General features: G+C 34.8%; 1 protein-coding gene across 2 annotated transcripts in view; it reads right to left on the bottom strand.

Moving 5' to 3' along the window:
• Nucleotides 1-281: 281 nt before the first annotated feature.
• The window catches only part of IBTK (inhibitor of Bruton tyrosine kinase), a 102,067-nt gene continuing 81,506 nt past the window's right edge, over nucleotides 282-20,842 (bottom strand). For both annotated transcript variants that reach the window (XM_059941744.1, XM_059941745.1), the window contains exons 26-29: nucleotides 13,849-13,998; nucleotides 2,907-2,978; nucleotides 2,365-2,497; nucleotides 282-1,580 (exon numbers count right to left, since the gene is read on the bottom strand). In XM_059941744.1, the coding sequence (XP_059797727.1) occupies nucleotides 1,449-1,580; nucleotides 2,365-2,497; nucleotides 2,907-2,978; nucleotides 13,849-13,998 (487 nt within the window). In that variant the 3' untranslated portion in view covers nucleotides 282-1,448. The remainder of the gene's footprint in view (nucleotides 1,581-2,364; nucleotides 2,498-2,906; nucleotides 2,979-13,848; nucleotides 13,999-20,842) is intronic.

Below are 20,842 nucleotides of genomic sequence, written 5' to 3'. Positions count from 1 at the left end.
TGGAAGAATCAAAGGTTCAAATGAAATAAATCAATTACTTCAGAAAATCTCTTTACAGCAACATCCATAAAACATTATAAAATTCATTGCTTCTCAATTTACTCAAACATGCAGGTGCATTTTAGGAAAACTGCCCTTTTTTAAGTAGTTAAGGAATGGATACAGCATCAACTTCAACAAATACTGGCTACAATATATGATATTAGGAGGAATCATTTGTAATTCCGCCTATAATAGATGTCAATATAGTATAGGATATCAAACACACAGTAACAGTGAAATGGATCAAGATTATTTTTTATTGCACATTTGCTTACAAGTTTGCTGCTTTGGGTGGAGCTAAAGCTCAAGTGTTGAGTTAATTTTAGCCGTATTTTCGTCAACCTAATTATAGCAGTGATTTGCCTGTATGTTCCCCTTGGCTTCTTATTTCTCAGAAACATTAACCTTCCCAATTTGTCTAGGTGCTGGAGCACAGATTTAACATTTGTTTTTTTAAAAATTTAACCGCTCAAAAACAACCCAAACAGCATACTGTAAAGAAAACAATGTTTATGTCTATTCATATAACCCAGGCTCAGAGAATTTCTGATTATGTAACATTGTAAAGGTAACTGTAAACCAGCCTTCTTCCAAACTATTCAATTCTTATATGTGTAATTAAGCACTTATTTTAGAAAATTTTAACACTTTCAGAAATGGATTCTGTCACAATAAGGCTTTTATAAGGTCTCCTCTCCCCATCCAAAAACAATCCCCACAATGACTCCAAATCTTATAAGAAACTATTATCTTAGACTAAGCTGCTCAGAATAGTATTCTTATTTCCTTTCCACCATACTCCACAGTTCAATGTAAAATGGAGAATGTGTTGTTGAAACCGAAATAAAATGGCATTCAAGCAGCTCAAGCTTTAAAAATCAGGCCAGAATGTTCAAAGCCTGATGAAAGACACAAGAATGGAGGCATAACTACTACAGCAAACACAAAATTTTGGCTATCAGTGGATCAAAAGTAATGGCTGACACTCCTACTTTAAGCTCATCAATGTCACACTAAAAAAAAAGATATTTGGCAAAAATCTTCTAAATTATTTATCCCAAATTCTCAAATGGAAAGTTATTTTTAATGCATCACTCTTAAATTTTACACTTCAATCACTCATGTTTTCCTTTTAAGACTATTCAGAAGAAATAGTTCTATTTAAACTTAACCTAATAAGTTTTTCCTCTCACACATTTTTACACAAAAGGTTACTAAAATCACAATTCTGAGGGATTTCTTTTTAATCATACAAACAGTATATGCTTAAAGTTCAGTAAAGAAATTAAATCCTTTCTTATTCTATCTAGAATGATCTGTTACCAAATTTGTAAGAACTCTTTTCCCATAGCATGTATTTATAACAGTCCCAACTTATGAAAATTGTATCTCAACTCCGTGGTGAACTAGCATCCGTGCTTATTCCACAGAGGTACTGCCAGTGGTCCCTGCGGTGTCCTTTCAACAACGACAAACTCATCAGGGTTGCCAAATGCTTCATAGAAAACCAATAAATCTTGTATCGCACGCTCCTCAATCTGAAAGGAGAAAGGAAAAAAGAGAAGTTGCTTTGCTCCTTCAATTATAAACCGAGCAGGATTCTGTTAGCTTTCCAATTTCCTTTTGTGGAACTACCACTTTCTATGCATACAAGACAGTGGAATAGGTATCCTGCTATCCCCTTCAAAAGGGTTGAGGCCTGAGTTAGAATAATCAGATACCCACCTTCCCTTGATTTTAATCTAGAGCAAGGAAAAAGAAACTGAAGATAGCTGTTGGAATCCATTCATTCCAATTGCTCATCCTGTGAGATACTTTCTGTTGTTGTACAAGTCGTCTAGTTCTTTAAGCTCTTTAGGACAACTATGAGTCTTGTCTGTTTCCTAAGCCTGGCTCTCTGGTTTTCAGCTAAGTCTGTGGAATCTCAGTGTCTCTCAAATAAGTTCTCTTCTCCTTAAGTTAGCCTGACTTGGTGTCTGTGGCTTACAACCTAAGAACTCTTACTGATACATAAGCCAGGTGTAGAGCTAGATAATGCCAAGTTCTCTACTGGCCACTTTCAAAAACTAAAACAGTCCAAAGCATCACCAGTGCTAAAAATATTAGCTTTAGCCCAATTTATTAGTTGTAAATTAATTATCCTGAATACCTTCAATTAATACTTGCTGAATGCTTCAGTTTTGTTTTACATTGCACTCACATTTTAATGTGATAAATACATGCACCTCTGCAAAGCAAACAAAGAGAATTTTCTCAAGACCTAAGAATGAAATGTAGTATAGTTCTTACCCTAAATTAAACCCAAATAAGCATGTTATTTACCTGAATCAAAGCCAAGGGTTTTTCTCGACTTCTGATAAGAGCTGCTTCCTGCTGTAGCTCTTCTTCTACAATAGATGCAAAAGTGACTGGGGCTAGCACGGAAGGAGCAGGCAATGAAGAACATAGCCAGGGACTGAAAGAACAGGAATTATGAGTTTTCATTCATCTTGCCAAATTTTTGCACACAAAATCTCCTCTGAAATACTCTTTAACAGTGTTACATTTTTTCTGTGTGACCTATAATGTAAGGGGACCTGGAAGCTTTTGCATTCAACTTACAGAATGACAAAGTGACAAACAGAAACAAGGAGAACTAATATTTTATTTGGATTGGTGCTGTAGAGAAAACTTTGGAAACACCAAAAAGTGGAATGGAGCAAAGCTATATAACTAAACAGAAAGGTAACTCAAACTGTGGAGCAGAAAGTATTCAGATAATACATTCTACTCAATATCATACTATTCCCAATTTCTTAATATTCTCTCTCAGTCCTAAAAAGCAGTCTAGCTTTGAGGTCCCAAAGCTAATCAATTAAACTTACTTGGGACTATCTAGAAGTGGTACATCTGAAATATGGTTGCCTTCTGGTCCTGGGGAACCATGAGTAGAACATCTGCAAAACAACAAAAACTGAAGATTAAAGCTTCTAGTACCATTAGTAAAATAGCTTATTAATAGAAATACAGAGGAGGAATTGCAGGGCCCTGACTCAGAAGACAAATTAATATATGCAATCAGACTTACCTTTAAAATTGTAAGTAAACAACAACAACAAAATCTGTAGGTAGTTATAAAATCTTGTGTGTAAAATACCATGGGGAAAGATCTTGGAAGAAATGGTCTGTTTTTCAGAAACAGACACAGATGTAGAAAACAAACTTACGGTTACCAAGGGGGAAACGGGGTGGCAGAGGAATAAATTGGGAGACTGGGATTGACATATACACACTACTATATATATATAAAATAGATAATTAATAAGGACCTACTGTATAGCACAGGGAACTCTACTCAGTACTCTGTAATGGCCTATATGGGAAAAGAATCTAAGAAAGAGTGGATATATGTATATGTATAACTGATTCACTTTGCTGTACACCTGAAACTAACACAACACTGTAAATCAACTATACTCCCCCACAAAACAAATGGTCTGTTTTTTCTAATAATATTCATATAGCTAATTTACTGTAATCAAACATATGTTAGGAAATACAGACAACTTTGTGAAGAATGTTTTATATTGGGAACATTTATGAATAAGAGTGACAAATTAGCACTGAGTTTCAAAATACATAGAAACAAGATAATTAGCAGCCAAATTTTGTGACTGTAATATATAGTCTAAATTTTGTGAGCAAGAAAAAATACAGTAAATACTCTGATACTCCAGGGATTATAGATAGGACAGAAATTTTTTTTATTGTAGTATAGCTGATTTACAATGTTGTGTTAATTACTGCTGTACAGCAAAGTCATTCAGTTATACACGTGTGTATACACACACACACACATTCCTTTTTTTAAAATATTCTTTTCCATTATGGTTTATCATAGGACACTGAATATAGTTCCCTGTGCTATACTGTAGGATGCTTGTTGTTTATCCATTCCATATACAGGAGCTTACATCTGCTAACCCCAGCCTCCCACTCCATCCTTTCCCCAACCCCCTCCCCCTTGGCAACCACCAGTCTGTTCTCTATGTCAGTGATCCTGTTTCTTAGATAGGTTCATTTGTGTCATATTTTAGAGTCCACATATAAATGATATCATATGGTATTTGTCTTTCTTGTTCTGGCTTACTTCACTTGGTATGATAATCTCTAGGTCCATCTATGTTGTTGTAAATGGCATTATTTCATTCTTTTTTATGGCTGAGTAATAAATAGTCCATTGTTTATATATTCCACATCTTTATCCACTCATCTGTTGATGGACATTTAGGTTGCTTCCATGTCTTGGCCATTGTGAACAGTAGTACTGCTATGAACCTAGGGGTGCATGTATCTTTCTGAATTATAGTTTTGTCCAGATATATGCCCAGGAGTGGAACTGCTGGATCATATGTAATTCTATTTTTAGTTTTCTGAGGAACCTCCATATTGTTTTCCACAGTGGCTGCACCAGTTTACATTCCTACCCACAGTGTAGTAGGGTCCCTTTTTTTCCACATCCTCTCCAGCATTTATCTGTAGACCTTTTAATGATGGCCATTCTGACTGGTATGAGGTGGTACCTCATTGTAGTTTTGATTTGCATTTCTCTAATAATTAGCGATGTCGAGCATCTTTTCATGTACCTATTGGCGATCTGTATGTCTTTTTTGGAGAAATGTCTATTTAGGTCTTATGCCCATTTTTGGATAGGGTCTTTTTGTTGTTGAGTTGTATGAGCTGTTTGTATATTTTGGAAATTAAGCCCTGTCAGTCTCATAGTTCGCAAATATTTTTTCCCAGTCTGTAGGCTGTTTTTTTTTTTTTTTAAATGATTTCCTGTGCTATGCAAAAAGCTTGTAAGTTTGATTAGGTCCCATTTGTTTATTTTTTTGTTTTTATTTCTATTGCCTTGGGGGACTGACCTAAGAAAACACTGGTACGATTTATGTCAGAGAATGTTTTGCCTATGTTCTCTTCTAGGAGGTTTTATTGTCATGTCTTATATTTAAGTCTTTAAGCCATTTTGAGTTTATTTTTGTGTATGGTGAGAGGGTGTGTTCTAACTTCATGAGTTACATGTGGCTGATAGGACAGAAACTTAAGACACAATCTGCCTTCCAAGAACTCACAAACTAGATCAGGAAACAACATATAAAATGATATAATACAACAGAAAAGAATTTAAGAAAACAAACTTAAAGGTCTTCTGACTGACTATAAGGACTATAAAAATGATGGAGAAGACAATAAAAGGGCTATAGAATGAGGGGGGGTAAGAAGCATTCTGTAAGGAGAAAAATTAACAAAGGAACTATAGAGCGTGGCCTAAATGTGGAATTTTATGCTTAGAAAGATACCTAGAAATTACTTAGATTAATCCAATGCCCTCTTTCAGCAATAAGCAAATTTAACAACAGAAAGTCAAACAGCAAGTGAACAAACAGGGCCTAAAATACTGACTTCCTGATTCATTTATGCACATTTATTGGGTTTGTGTCAGTACTATGGTACTGAAAATCAGGCTGATTAAAACTCAGTCCCCTCCACTAAAAAAACTCTGGTAAAAGATGTTTTAAAAGGTATTTAAGAATGACAGGCTTCCCTGGTGGCGCAGTGGTTGAGAATCTGCCTGCTAATGCAGGGGACATGGGTTCGAGCCCTGGTCTGGGAGGATCCCGCATGCCGCGGAGCAACTGGGCCCGTGAGCCACAACTGCTGAGCCTGAGCGTCTGGAGCCTGTGCTCCATAACAAGAGAGGCCACGACAGTGAAGAGGCCCGTGCACCGTGATGAAGAGTGGCCCTCACTTGCTGCCACTAGAGAAAGCCCTCGCACAGAAATGAAGACCCAACACAGCCAAAAATAAATTTAAAAAAATAAGAAGATTACTATTTAAAAAAAAAAGAATGATAAAGCAATGTGAGAGTATATAATTAATATTTATACCAATGTGTACCAAGTACTATGGATTCACAGGAGAAATTAACAGTATGGAGGAGGGTATAAACTGTTGGCTTCACTAAGGAAATGACATTAAAGCTGAGAGGAGTGGCATTGAGATAGGGTTTTGGTCATACAAATACATGGAACAGTAAAAGATTTTGTTGGCTTAAGTAAAGGTAGGTTGTTCTCTTCAATAAACCGAATGATTGGATTAAGAGATTAGGAGGGAAATAAAGTTAAAATGAAATGGTAGGGTCAGAGTACAAATACACTAAGAACTAAAATGTTTAAACCTGATGTGTGAGTGGGCAAACAAATTTACTGAGAGTATTTTCATATACATTATCTCATTTAATCTTTGTAATACTCTGTGAAGAAAGCATGCATTATTTCCGTTATACTGATTAGGAAACTAATACTCAAAGAATATTCGATAATTTGCCTGATTCACAAATTGGGAAAATGGTAAGGACAGAACTCAAATCCAGGCCTTTTTCACTCAGAATACAGTGTATTTTACATACACTGTAGTGTAGAATACAGTCCATTAAAAATGTCTTCTCATTCTTTAAGGACTGGTTCAAATATCACCTTTTCTCTTTTTAGAGCACTTCAATTACTGTTCTAAAACTTCACACACATCTGTCTTAACTGCTAGACTAGTCTCTCAAGGTACAGGACTCTGTTTCTTTCATCTTTGTATCTCAGTGTCCAGCAAAACACCTGGAACATAGTTGTTTGTTAAAAAAAAAAAAGTAATTAGAGAATAAATAACTGAAGCAGAAAGCCAAAGGATTTAAAATATGGGACAGAATAAAAGCAGAGTTTTTCTTTAAAAAATTCCTTATTCTTTCGAATTACTAATAACTTCTTCCTTCCAGATGTGGGTACCGAAATACAAAATGAAATGAAAATGGGTACTTATTAGGTTCTTAGTTTTAATGAAGTTCTATGACTTGAATCCTGCCGGGTACCTGACCTATGACATCCAAAAAAATAAAAGTCTCCAGGATGAAGTAAAAGACTTCCAGCCAGAAGAAAAATGAAGCCAAGGAGATGAACTAGAAAGCTGTTGGGATAAACCTGTTAGGAGATGATGAGAATCTAAACTAAAATGACTATAAAATAAACGGGAAAATTCTACATTCTAATGGAATAGATAACTACCTTGGACAGGCTAAATGTAAGTCCCCTTGGTTAAGTTCCTTGAAAGGTCCTTAAGTCAGTCAGGGCTGGAGATTAAGGCCTTCTAGGACAATAAATTATAACACAGCATAACAAAACAGATAATGACTAAACTGGTGCTGAAAAATCATCCTGGTGTCTAGGGATCAGCTAAAGTGTTTTGACATGTTCAAAGAAATGCAAAAATCATATAGAACCAATTACTTTTTAATTGTTAAGTAAGAAGCAGCAACTATAAGCCCTATCTTTGAAAATGATGTCACTGGCAAACAACTGAATATAGGACTAAAGTATCTTGTATAGGCCTTGTTAAGTTAAAGCCAAACAATCAGAGCTTAAGTATAACAACTTTATCTATGTAACATTCTATAATTCATAAAGTACTTTCATATGATAGGCATTACTGTTCTCGTTTCAGAAAAGGTTCAGAGGGCTGCTGTTAGCATTAGACTTAAATCTGTTTCATAAGATGTTAGCATTCTTTCCATTAATGATTTTCCTATGGATAATCTCATTAATTATAAATTTACTTAAACAGCTATAAGTCTGTCAAAATTTCATCTTACAATGAAGCAAAATTGCTAAATAAAACAGAGCTATGACTAAACAAATATAAAAACAGTATAAGCTTTCCAACAATAAATAACAGCATTATTAAGCCTTAGGTATTTGCAACACAAATAGACATCCCAATAGATAATCCATGTAAAATTTAGCCTTCTGAAAATAAAACCAACATAAAAGGGCTGGCTAAAATCTTTCAAAGATTTTTGTTCAAACTGAAGAATATTAATCTTGCCAAATTTAGACTTCAAGAGAAAAACTAAATTACTTTTTGCTCACATAGTTGACTATTTTTAAAAAGAATTTTGTATTATCCCAGTTACAAAGATTTTATATAAAATTAGAGCTGATAGAATGATTTTGTCTCACACATAGTTTTCCTTACTAATTAGAAACACAAGATCACATTTTCTGCCTAGAGTTACATAAGGAGGTATTTAAGTGAAAGGAAAATGAAAGAAAACACATTAAAATGAAAAACAACACAGAAGTAACAATAAACAAATAGAAACTGCATTAATCCTTCTTTTCACATCAATAAGTAACAACACTGCCATTCTTCTAGTTCTCTAGCCTTGGGGGGAAAAAATATCACATTTCCTACAATTAAAACAAGAATTTATTATTTGTGGAATTTTCTAAGATGAGCCCTCCATCCCTGCCACCCTGATTCCCTAAAGAATCATAAGCATTCTTGTCTTCTTGCTTTAATTCCCACTATTTCCTCTGTTTATACTGCCCTTTCTCCTCTCTTCTTTTAAAAAATCCCATCCTATGTTCAAAAGCTAGTAGCAATGAAATGGATCAATATTTTTCTAACACTATTCATATGGCCATAAATATAACGATCAAATATTTGCGACTGAATAGGAAAAGTGTTTATGAACTTAATACTCAAGCCTTTCCTCCTCAATGAAGTTTTTCCAGACAAGTCTAGCCCACTGTCATTTTTCCTTCTCTGAACTACTCATACAGCACTTAGTCATATATTGCTTTGTGACTTCTTTAACACTGTTATATTATACTGCAATTTTATTCTTGTTCTGTCAGTTAAATTCCATGTGTGCATAAACTTACCAACTTGATTTCAAACATATTTAAGGATGCGCCTATTATACTTTTATATATACCCAAGAGAGGCCAGCAGAATACTGTACGTATATCAAGTGTCCCATAATTTGCTGAGTTAATATTTTACTTTATCTGTTATGTTTTATTATTTCCTTAAAAAAAAGTTCTCCTATGATAACATATTTTCTATGATGAAATTAAAAATGAAACCCAAGCTGTTTTCTTTCTCAGTGATCAGATGATAACAAACAGCTATTTAAAACATTAACTTCCACTTGCCAAACACCCAAGCTATGGATAGCATGATACTGTCACACACTCCTTTAACTAAAATTTGCAAAGCAGTCTAACACCTGATGTTATAGCACACCCTAGCGATCAACTATGAAACCACACATCCTTAAAATTTTTTAAGTTCCACGACAAATAAAAGTATTTATCCAAAGAAAATAAATTTTAAAAAATACATTCAATATTTAAAATGTAAAAATATTACAAAAACAATCTTAACATTCATACCTTAACATTTATACATCTAAGGCATACAATATAACTCATTACATTAGAAGTAAATGGTACTTGAAACAGAGCTACAATTTTGTTTCATTTATTCTTCTCCTCATTCACCAGATGCTCACTGAGCACCTACCACATGCTAGGAAACATTCTAATCAGTGATGAGCAAAGACCAATCTTCCTCCCTCTCATTGAACATACAGCTAAAAATAGAGACATTAAAATACTTGTATTCGAAAACATTAAACAAAGAATCACACCAATAGTAAGTGTACAGTAGTTCCCCCCCCTTATGCACAGGAATACATTCCAAGTCCTCTAGTGGATGCCTGAAACTGCAGATAGTACTGAACCCTATACATACCATGTTTCTTCCTATACATACATACCTATGATGAAGTTTCATTTATAAATTAGGCACAGTAAGAAAGTTACAACAATAATAAAATAGAACAATTATAACAACATATCGTAATAAAAGTTATGTGAATGTGGTCTTGCTCTTTCAAAGTATCTTGTACAAATATAATGCCTTTTCCATCTTAACTAGGAACTTACGCACTGTGGCCGTAACTTCTGCATTCTGAGGTATGATAGCAAAACTGGCATGAATTTCTTTTTCCTTCTTCATAATGTCATGGATAGAAGATTCACTTGTATCACAGATCTTAGCAACCTAAGGATACAGGTTTTTTTCTCTCCTTATTAGGTCGAGAACTTCCATTTTTTCACTTAGAGGAAGCACTTTACGGCTTCCCTTTGGCATATCTGAATTGTCAGCGTCACTACTCTTGTGCTTTGGGGCCATTATTAAGTAAAATAAAGGTTACCTGAACAAGCGCTGTCATACCCTGACAATCGATCTGATAACTCAGATGGCTATTAAGTGACTAACGGGCAGGATACGCTGGACAAAGGGATGATTCACGTCCCAGGTAAGATGGAGCAGGATGGCGAGAGATTTCATCGCACTACTCAAGACAGCGTACAATTTAAAACTTAAAAATTATTTCTGGAATTTTCCATTTAATATTTTCAGACTACAGTTGACAACGGGTAACCAGAACCATGGAAAGGAAACCGCAGACAAGGGGGGACTACCCTGTGGTAAGTGTGATGAGTGAGAAGCGCTATGAAGACATGTAACAGGAAACTGACCCAGTAAGAGAATAAGACAAGTCAGGCTTCTTCAAATATGACTGAACAGAGATTGGAGGAGCGTCAACTATTCAAAGGGTAAGTAAGTGGGAAGAAGTAACTGGTATTTGAGAAACCAAGAGAAGGCCAAGGTGGCTAAAATACAGAGATCATATTAAAAGATAAAGCTAAAGAGGCTGGCAGGAGCTAGACTATGTGGGCCTTGAAGGCCATATAAGAACTCTAGCTTTTATCCTACAAGGTTAAGATTTGCATTAAAAAAAGAAAAACCACCACACACACTAGCTCAATATATTGTAGAGAAGAAAGAAAGGCTATGGCAAGACCAGTTAGGAGGCTTACTCAGATGGCCCAGGTGAAAGATCACAGTAGTCTGAATGAGGGTAATGGCAGTGGAGATGAGGTTTAATACATAGATCTGAGAAATATTTAAGAAAACTGTGATGTCCTGCTGAAAGAATGGAAATTGCTGAAGAAGATGGACATGTCAAAGACTTGCAAATGACATTTACCGAGGAAGAGAAATCAAGAAGAATAGGCTGGTTTTATGTTTTGTCTGTGTTTTTGTTTGATTTTGGTTTTATGATAAGGCTATGAGGAAAACATTAAGTTTGGTTTTGGACATAAAGTTGAAGGTATTTCTGAACATCCAAATAGGATGGCGATACCAAGAAGGCAGACGGAGAATGAAGTGTGAAGCTCAGATGGCAGTGGTGGACAGGCAGTTTAACTTTGAGTCTTTAGGGTACAGCTGATAACTCAACATAGGAGCTCAGGAAATATCAGCATAGAAAGAATGTAAGTGAAATGAGAAGTCGGCCTGTAAGTGAACTTAAAGTACGACGAGTCGTTGGCAATATGGAGGTCACTGCTGAACTTATTAGCCTGAACTGTTTCAGTTTAGTAATGGGAGTGGAAGCCAGAATGGATTGAGAAGTGAGCGGGTGCTGACAGCTCTTTTGAGAAATCTGGCTGTGAAGGAAACAGGAAATTGGTAACAATAGGACAATTGCTAGAAAACGTGTGGGGGATGAGTGAGGGATTGATTACCCCACCCATTCCACATGTGAGAGACCTGCGCATATTCAAAACCAGACGGGAAAAAATCTACTTAAAAGGAAAACAAACACTGAACATCCGTAAGAAAAAGAGAGGGATAATTAATAGTTGAAGCCCTCAGAAGTGGGAAGGGGTTAAGATACAAGGTACAGGTATAAATCCTAGCCTTAGATGGGAAGGATAACTCTTCTACTGTAAAACAAGAAAGGAAGATAAGATGAATACAAATAGAGGCAGATTTGTGTGTCTTGAAGTAGGAAAAATAAAGTAGGAAAAATAAAGAAGTTATGTCTTTCTATTTAAAAGCATGGTCTACAGAACAACACTCATATAACTTACCATATAACTGACGTTTTTTCTTCTATCAGAAGACTATTCATTTTTTTAAAAATATAATAGATGTAGGGTCATTACAGAGAATGATAAACAACCAATTAAAAAATTTTTTTTCTAATTAAAAATTTGTCTGAATAGAAAAACCTCATGAGATGTGTATACATATGTAATGCTACATTTATGAAATATATATGTATAAGTGTGTGTATGTGTACAAGTAGCACTCAAATGTAGTTTGGACATGGAATGCCAAGGAGTTGATTTGTTTTCATCATTATTAAGAAAATCCTAATTGAAATAAATACTAGACAAGACAAAATGAGAAACAGATTGAATGTTGAGGCTGATAAACTTCCTCTTCATAATGCCTTGTACTCTTTTAATTAATCATTTCTGTAAAGTTGCTCTTCTCTTTTGGACTAAGTTCTACATGAGCAGGGGCTATGTTACAGTTCACCACTGTAACTAGTACCTAGTGTAATGTCTGATACAGAGCAGCTAATAAATATCTGTCAACATTAAGACAGCATCTTACATTGCACCCAATTTGTATTTATGAGCCTATCAAAAGAGCCTTAATATTCTCACTTCATCGTAAGTAAACATTATGTAAAATGGTTTATCTATCTGTTTTGTATGTTAGGGTTCCACTTAAGATTTTTATTTTAAAATAGCATGACACTGCTAAAAAGTATTTGAAAAGTTAGGGAGATAGACCAGATGACTTCTTCAGGTTAATCTCTCTCTCATTTTCTGTACTGTAAGTAAGTGGCTCAAGAAATTTGGTTGTAAATGTACATAGGAAAGCCAGTCACAAAATCAAAAAAACTATGTTTCAACAGTTCATCTAAACCAGCAGTTTCCAATGTTCTTGGAAGACTCTGACAGTTCCTCAGGAGCTGCTTACAGGACAGGTAGGTAAGGTGAGGTTAAACTAGTTTGATTCCCAGACCCCTCTCCTCACTTCAATCAATCAGAGAAGTTTATATTACTGTTTGATAAAATAATTGGACATGAGATTTGATTTTAAAAAAGGGTTTAGGGAGGGAAAAAAAGAGGTTTGACAGTGAAAAATTATCATTATGAAAAACAAAATTATTAATCTGGTCACAACTAACATTTTTAATCACATTTTTGTAATTAAACACTCCCTAAAACACTCTAGGGAGTATATTATTTGGGAGATGTCATATTAGCAGAAATAGGAAAAAAAAAAACTCCATTTAGTTAACCAACTTGAAACATAGGCCAATGTTGGAAGAAAAAACTATCTGATGCCCCAAGAATGTTTGGTTCCCTTTTGAATAATAATTAAGAGAATTTACAGATCATGGTGAAACTATGTTTAGATTTTCATGGTTCATGTAGGCATTTATAATATGAAACATCTTTGTTAAACTCCAATGTATTTTAAAATCAGTGTCAAAAATAGAGAAAAAGCTGGAAATACCCAAGTCGCTCAACAGATACAAATAAACAGGTGGGTTCATAGCCAAACAAAGAAATATACTACTCAGCAATAAAATGGAATGAACTCCTGATACACATAACAACTTGGATGAATCTCAAAATGTATGCTAAGTAAAAAATTTTTATAAAAGCACATGCTAAATGATTCTACTGATATAAAACTATAGAATATCAGAGCTAGTCTATAGTAACAGAAACAGATTAGTAGCTGCAAGGAGACAGGACGGAGAAGGAAGGACTACAGAGGGGCATGAAGAAACTTCTGAGAATGATGGATCTATGCACTGACTTGAATAGCTGGTGATGATGGTTGCACGAGGGTATACATATGCCAAACTGCAAATCGTATACTTTAAATATATACAATTTACTGCAAGCCAATTATACCGAAATATATCTTTAAAAAAATACGTTAATTTTGAATGTAAAAGAATGTATAAAAATCTACCTCATAAATTTTTAAAGATTATTTCAGGATATAGAACCACCATAGCACATTTTAAGGTAGGAAAATGATTATTACCTTACAACTTTTGCAGCCTGGGAACTTTCAATTCCTTTAAAACAAACTTTTTTGACATGATCTCCGGAGCTTTGGCCAGTAATAGATTTTTTTTCTTCTAGTAAGAAATCCCGGAATGACTTGGATGAAACTGAATGTAGAGAAGATGCCCTGTAAAAAAACAATAGAGATCATGTAAAAACACTCATTTTTGCTGGAAGTGACAAGGGGATAATGGAGAGAATATATACCAAAAATTTTACAATGATATAATTACAGTTTTCAATGTGATGTTGGATTCTTGCTGTCAATTGTAGACTAATCAAAACTGTGTGGAAAAAACAATCAATGGAGACCAACACTGGTGATAACCCAGATGGTGAAGTAAAAACAGCTATTATAACTATGCCTCAGGTAACAACAAAAAATATGGTCAGAATAAATTAATAAGAAAATCTGTATAGACCTATACCTCTTTTAAAAATTGAATTAATCCCACCAGTTTTTTATTGTAGAAATTAACAAAGTGATTCTATAATTTATATGGAAATACAAAAACCTAGATTAGCCAAAGTCATCGTAAAAAAGAGAGATACAAAACTGGAAGAAGATAAAACAAGTTACAGTAATCAAGACAGTGTGGTATTAAGGATTAACTGATCAATGGAACAGATTAGAGAACCCAGTAATAGACCCTCATGTAGATAGATAGTCATTTTACTTTCAATAACAGAACTGCCAAAGCAACCCAGTGGGAAGAATGTTTTCTACAATAAACAAATGGTTTATTATAGAAGGAAAAAACCCTTGACCTTTATTTCACACCATACCCCAAAATTATTTCAAGATGAATTATAGAACTAACATAAAAGCTAAATATCCTGGAAGAAAACAGAAGACTATCTTCATAACTAACTCTGTGGTAAGCAAAGGTTTCTTAGGACATAAACAGCAATAACCATCAAATCAAGAAATGATAAATTAGACTTAACCAAAATTAAAAACTTCTGTTCATCAGAAGATATCGTTAAGAAAACATATCGTTAAGAAAACAGAGAAAATATTTGTAAAACATACATATGGCAAAGGACTTATACCCAGACTCTAAAAAGAAATCCTAAGGACTTCCCTGGTGGTGCAGTGGTTAAGAATCCACCTGCCAACGCAGGGGACATGGGTTCAAGTCCTGGTCTGGGCAGATCCCACATGCCTCAGAGCAACTAAGCCCGTGCGCCACAACTACTGAGCCTGCACTCCAGAGCCTGCTCGCCACAACACTGAAGCCTGTGCGCACTAGAGCCCGCATGCCGCAACTACTGAGCCCACGCACCACAACTACTGAAGCCCGCGTGCTCTAGGGAAGGTGTGCTGCAACTACTGAGCCTGTGTGCTGCAACTACTGAAGCCCACGCACCTAGAGGCTGTGCTCCACAACAACAGAAGCCACTGCAATGAGAAGCCCACGCACTGCAACAAAGAGTAGCCCCTGCTCACCATAACTAGAGGAAGACCAAATGCAGCCAAAAAAAAAAAAAAAGGCAATTTCAAAAAGCATGCAGAAAGGCTCTGAATAGACACTTCACAGAGGAAGAGATGTTAATTGGTCAATAAGCACGTGAAAAAGTGTGCTCATTACTCATCAGGGAAACACAAATTAAAACCACAAGGAGAAACCACTACATGCCCACCCAAACAGGTAAAATTAATTGGCAATACCAAATGCTGGCAAGGATGTGAAACAGCCAACAGTCTCATAAATTTTGCTGGGAGGATAAAATGATACAAATGCTGTGGAAAAGATCTGGCAGTTTTTTTAAAAAAGTAAACATGCATTTTCTGTAAAATCCAGCAATTCTACTCCCTAGTGTTTACCCAAGAGAAGTTAAAATATATGTCTACAAAAAGCACTAAACAAGAATGGTCAGAGTAGCTTTATTCTTAAGAGCCAAAAACTGGAAAGAGTCCAGGTGTCCATTGACAGGAGTAAACACAAATTGTGGTATATTCATACCTTGGAATACTACTGAGTAATAAAAAGGAATAAACTATTGGTATACATAATCCAAATAAATCTGAGAAACATGCTGAGTGAAAGAAACCAGACACAAAAGTATATTATGTTTCATTCTAATTACATAAACTTCTAGAACAGGCAAAACTCAACTACAGTCAAAACTCAACTACAGTCAAAAAAGAAAAACCACAATGATGGTTGACACTGGGGTGAGGGGGGCAAAGATAAAAAGAGAACTTTTTGAAGAAAATTTTCTGGGATAATGGTAATGCTCAGCAATTTACTAAAAAGGTAATAAACAATGACCAATTGGGCTTTATTTAATGCAAGGTTGTTCTAACACTCAAAAAAAAAAAAAATCAATCAATATAATTCATCACATTAACAGGATAAAGGAGAAAAATCCTACAGAAAAGTTCTATGATCCAGTCAATGGATGCATCAAAAAAAGTAAATACTTGGGGATACAATTAACAAAACATGGATGGACATGATACATATACTTAAAACTATAAAAGACTCCTGAGAAATTTTAAAGAGAATCTAAAGGATACCATGTTCATTCTTAGGGGACTCAATGACCCAATACTGATAACCTGTCAATACTCTTCAATTCATCTACAGATTCAAAGCAACACCCAAGAAATCCCAGTAGGCTTTTTTTTTTTTGACAAGCCAAATGTAAGATTTATTTAAACATGGTCAAAACTAAAAATAGAAAAAATAATTTTGAATAAAAAGAACAAAATCAGAGAAATTATACTATCTGATTTCAACACTTATAAAAGCTATCATCAAAACCACATACATATAGGTCAAACGGAACTGAGTAGAGTCCAGAATTAGACCCACACACACATCATGGTCAACTGACTTCCAGCAAAAGTGCCAAGTAATAAAATGGAGCAAGAACAATCTTTTCAACAAATTGTGCTGGAACAACTAGATATCTGTATGAGAAAAAAATGAATACACAAAAACCTTGATCTCTACCTTACCCACATATAAAAAGAAAATCACAAACCCAATCACAAAAGCTAAATTTAGGAAACATCTAGATCAAAACAAAAAATTTTTGTAACAGAGTAGTCAAAGACATAAAAAGCCCTAACTTTTAATGAAAACAAAAAAAAATGGATGTAATGGGTTTTACCAAAATTAAAAACTTCTGCTCCTCCAAAGACAATGTTATTGCGAAATGAAAAACCAAAATACAGACTGGGAGATAATATCCACAAAACATATCCAAAAACGTCCTTATTTCCAGAATATAGATTCTCAGAATTCTAGATTAACAAAATAGCCCAATAAAAGGCAAAAGATCTGAAAAGACATTTCAGAGATATGAAAATAGCCAATAAGCCCCCAAGAAATACAAAATAAACCACACCTACTAGAAGACCTAAAATTAAAAAGATTAAATATACGAAGTGTTGGAAAGGATGTGGAATAATGGGAACTCTTACACACTACTAGTAGGAATGTCCAATGGCATGACCATTTTGGAAAACTGTTTGGTACTTTTCCTAGGAAGTCAAACATTCACTTAACATACGAACTAGCAATTCCAATCCTAAGCATTTACTCAAGAGAAATAATAACATAAGACTTGTACATAAATAACTTTTTTCATAAAAACAAACTCGGTATTTCTCAACCATAAGAAAGGAAGAGATTATTGATACCTGCAACAACATGGATGAAGCTCCAAACCTTTATGTTGAATGAAGGAAGCCAGACACAAGAGACAGCATACTGTACTTACATGCCATTTATAAGAAGTTCCAGAACAGCAAAAACTAAGCTATAGTGATTGATAGAAATTTCATCAGTGGTAGCCGGGGGCATGGGTAGAGGGTGGGGGTTGGTTGAGAAAAGGTAGTGGGATGGTGGAAATACTTTTCTTAATTGGAGTGGTGATTACACAGGTGATACATCTGTCAAAACTCCCACTATACACTTGAAATTAGTGCATTTTACTGTATGTAAGTTATACCTCGGTAAAGTTATTTCAAAAAAACGGAATACACAATGAAATCTACTGCACTCCTTCTGAATGACTAAAACAATTTTTTATGGAAAGGAAGTGGAAAAAGGTCAACTCACATACCACTAGTGAGAGTGTTTAATGGTATCTACTAAAAATGAACATATGCATATCCTACAACCCAGTAATTTTATTCCTAGTTATATACCCAACAGAATGCAAATATGTTCAACAAAGACGTGAACTAGAATATCTACAGCAGCACTAACCCTAACAACAGTAAAACAACAAAGCTACTAAAATGCCAGCAAGAACTGAATGAGTAAAATAAATTGTGGTATATTTACACAATGGAATATTAGTACTCATCAAAATATGAATGAATTTCATAAATGAGCAAAAGAAGCTAGAAACAATGATGATTCTGTGTGTGTCTGTGTGTGTATTAAAAAGGGAGAGATTACTCTATGGAAGTAGAAGTCAGGATGGTGGATTGGGGGAGGGGACTTCTGAGATGCTGGTAGTGTTACTTCTTGATTTGAGTGCTGGTTGCACAAGATGTGTTCTGTTTGTGAAAATACAACAACCTACACTTAAGATAACTGCACTCCTACCGGACACTATAAAACTCTCAGAGGAAAACATAGGAAGAACACTCTTTGACATAAATCACAGCAAGATCTTTTTTGATCCACCTCCTAGAGTAATGGAAATAAAAACAAAAATAAACAAATTGGACCTAATGAAACGTCAAAGCTTTTGCACAGCAAAGGAAACCATAAACAAGACGAAAAGACAACCCTCAAAATGGGAGAAAATATTTGCAAACGAATCAACGGACAAAGGATTAATCTCCAAAATATATAAACAGCTCCTTCAGCTCAATATTAAAGAAACAAACAACCCAATCCAAAAATGGGCAGAAGACCTAAATAGACATTTCTCCAAAGAAGACATACAGATGGCCAAGAAGCACATGAAAAGATGCTCAACATCACTAATTATTAGAGAAAAGCAAATCAAAACTAAATGAGGTATCACCTCACACCAGTTAGAATGGGCATCATCAGAAAATCTACAAACAATAAATGCTGGAGAGGGTGTGGAGAAAAGGGAACCCTCTTGCACTGTTGGTGGAAATATAAATCGATACAGACACTATGGAGAACAGTATGGAGGTTCCTTAAAAAACTAAAAATAGAATTACCATATGACCCAGCAATCCCACTACTGGGCATATACCCAGAGAAAACCATAATTCAAAAAGATACATGCACCCCAATGTTCACTGCAGCACTATTTACAATAGCCAGGTCATGGAAGCAACCTAAATGCCCATCAACAGACAAATGGATAAAGAAGTTGTGGTACATATATACAATGGAATATTACTCAGCCATAAAAAGGAACGAAATTGAGTCATTTGTTGAGACATGGCTGGATCTAGAGACTGTCATACAGAGTGAGGTAAGTCAGAAAGAGAAAAACAAATATCGTATATTAACGCATGTATGTGGAACCCGGAAAAATGGTACAGATGAACCAGTTTGCAGGGCAGAAGTTGAGACACAGATGTAGAGAACAAACGTATGGACAACAAGGGGGGAAAACCACGGTGGGGTGGGGATGGTGGTGTGCTGAATTGGGCGATTGGGATTGACATGTATACACTGATGTGTATAAAATTAATGACTGATTAAAAAAAAAAAAGCTGATAAAACTAACAATGTTAGATCACAGTGCAGCAAGCAGTGTGCAGCTCAGATGGTCATAGAAATTGAAAATATTTAAAAGAAAATTCAATTAATAGATTTATAATTGTTTTCTGAACAAACTTCCAGTGAATATATTAAATGTGCTTATTCAATAGGGAATCTGTTTCATGTAATACATAGTTTTCGTGTTGCTATATTAAATAGGTTTGTTTCCTGTACTAAAATAAGGAATAAATAATTTTCAAAATAAAAAAAATTAATTTAAAATTTAAATCTAATTTTACATGGAGAACATAGAGGAAATAAAAATTAAGTTGATCTAAATAATCAAAAATACACAAAACTAATCACACCCAGTATAGGTGTAGTACTTTGAGAATTAGTTGAGTGGAATGCACTTTAGAATATCTACCTAGTTGAGTGGAATGCACTTTAGAATATCTACCAAAAAACAGTATACAAATTAAAAATCACCTTTACAGATTAATTTAGCTTCCAAAGATTTCATGCTCAGATTGCTATGGTATTAGAATCTTTTTATTCAACAATCAATGTTTTACTGCAATCAAAAATGTAAAAAGGATTTGCAGGGTAGTAGTCAGGGTCAGGCACACAGGCTCTGCGGCTAACTGCTGTAGGTTCAAATCTTGGCTCTGTCACATACCAGCTTTTGACCTTGGGGAGATACTAACCTCTGAGCTTCAGTTTCCTCATCAGTAACATGGAGATACTGACACCATCTCCTTCCTTATAATGGTGGTTATGAGGATCAAATGTTAACTTATGGTAAAATACTTACTTAAACAGTACCTGATACATAGAAATGCTATGTTCAGTCTGTTACTATCCACAATTTTCACAGCATTTAACAAAACTAACTTATTTTAAGAGAAAAAGAAGACAATGAGAACACAGAAATTCTGACATGAAGAAATATTGTCAGTTCATAGGCATATCATCTTTCCTTCCTAAAGTCTAACTTAGAAAAACTGATTCAGAAATGTAACCTTTAGCTATTATTTTGTATACTAGAACTACACTGTAACCTTAGCATCATTTTCAGAAATCCTTAATAAGTCAAAATTATGAATAACAACATAAGCAATTTCCTAGTCTAATATTAATTTCTTCTATTTTATTTACTCAGAAAACAAAGTGAACACAAATGCTAACCAGTTAATTCCCCAAAAAGTTAAATTCATACTTTGAAGAAACCATAAAATCCACGCCCAGATTAAATTCATAAACTATTTGGGGTTCCCCATAAAAAATTAGCAAGGCCTTCTAAAATCCTGTATC

This window comes from Balaenoptera ricei, chromosome 12 (assembly GCF_028023285.1).
Source record: "Balaenoptera ricei isolate mBalRic1 chromosome 12, mBalRic1.hap2, whole genome shotgun sequence".
Taxonomy (NCBI): domain Eukaryota; kingdom Metazoa; phylum Chordata; class Mammalia; order Artiodactyla; family Balaenopteridae; genus Balaenoptera; species Balaenoptera ricei.
The sequence above is the reverse complement of the archived record's forward strand: the minus strand, read 5'-3'. Positions and strand labels throughout refer to the sequence as shown.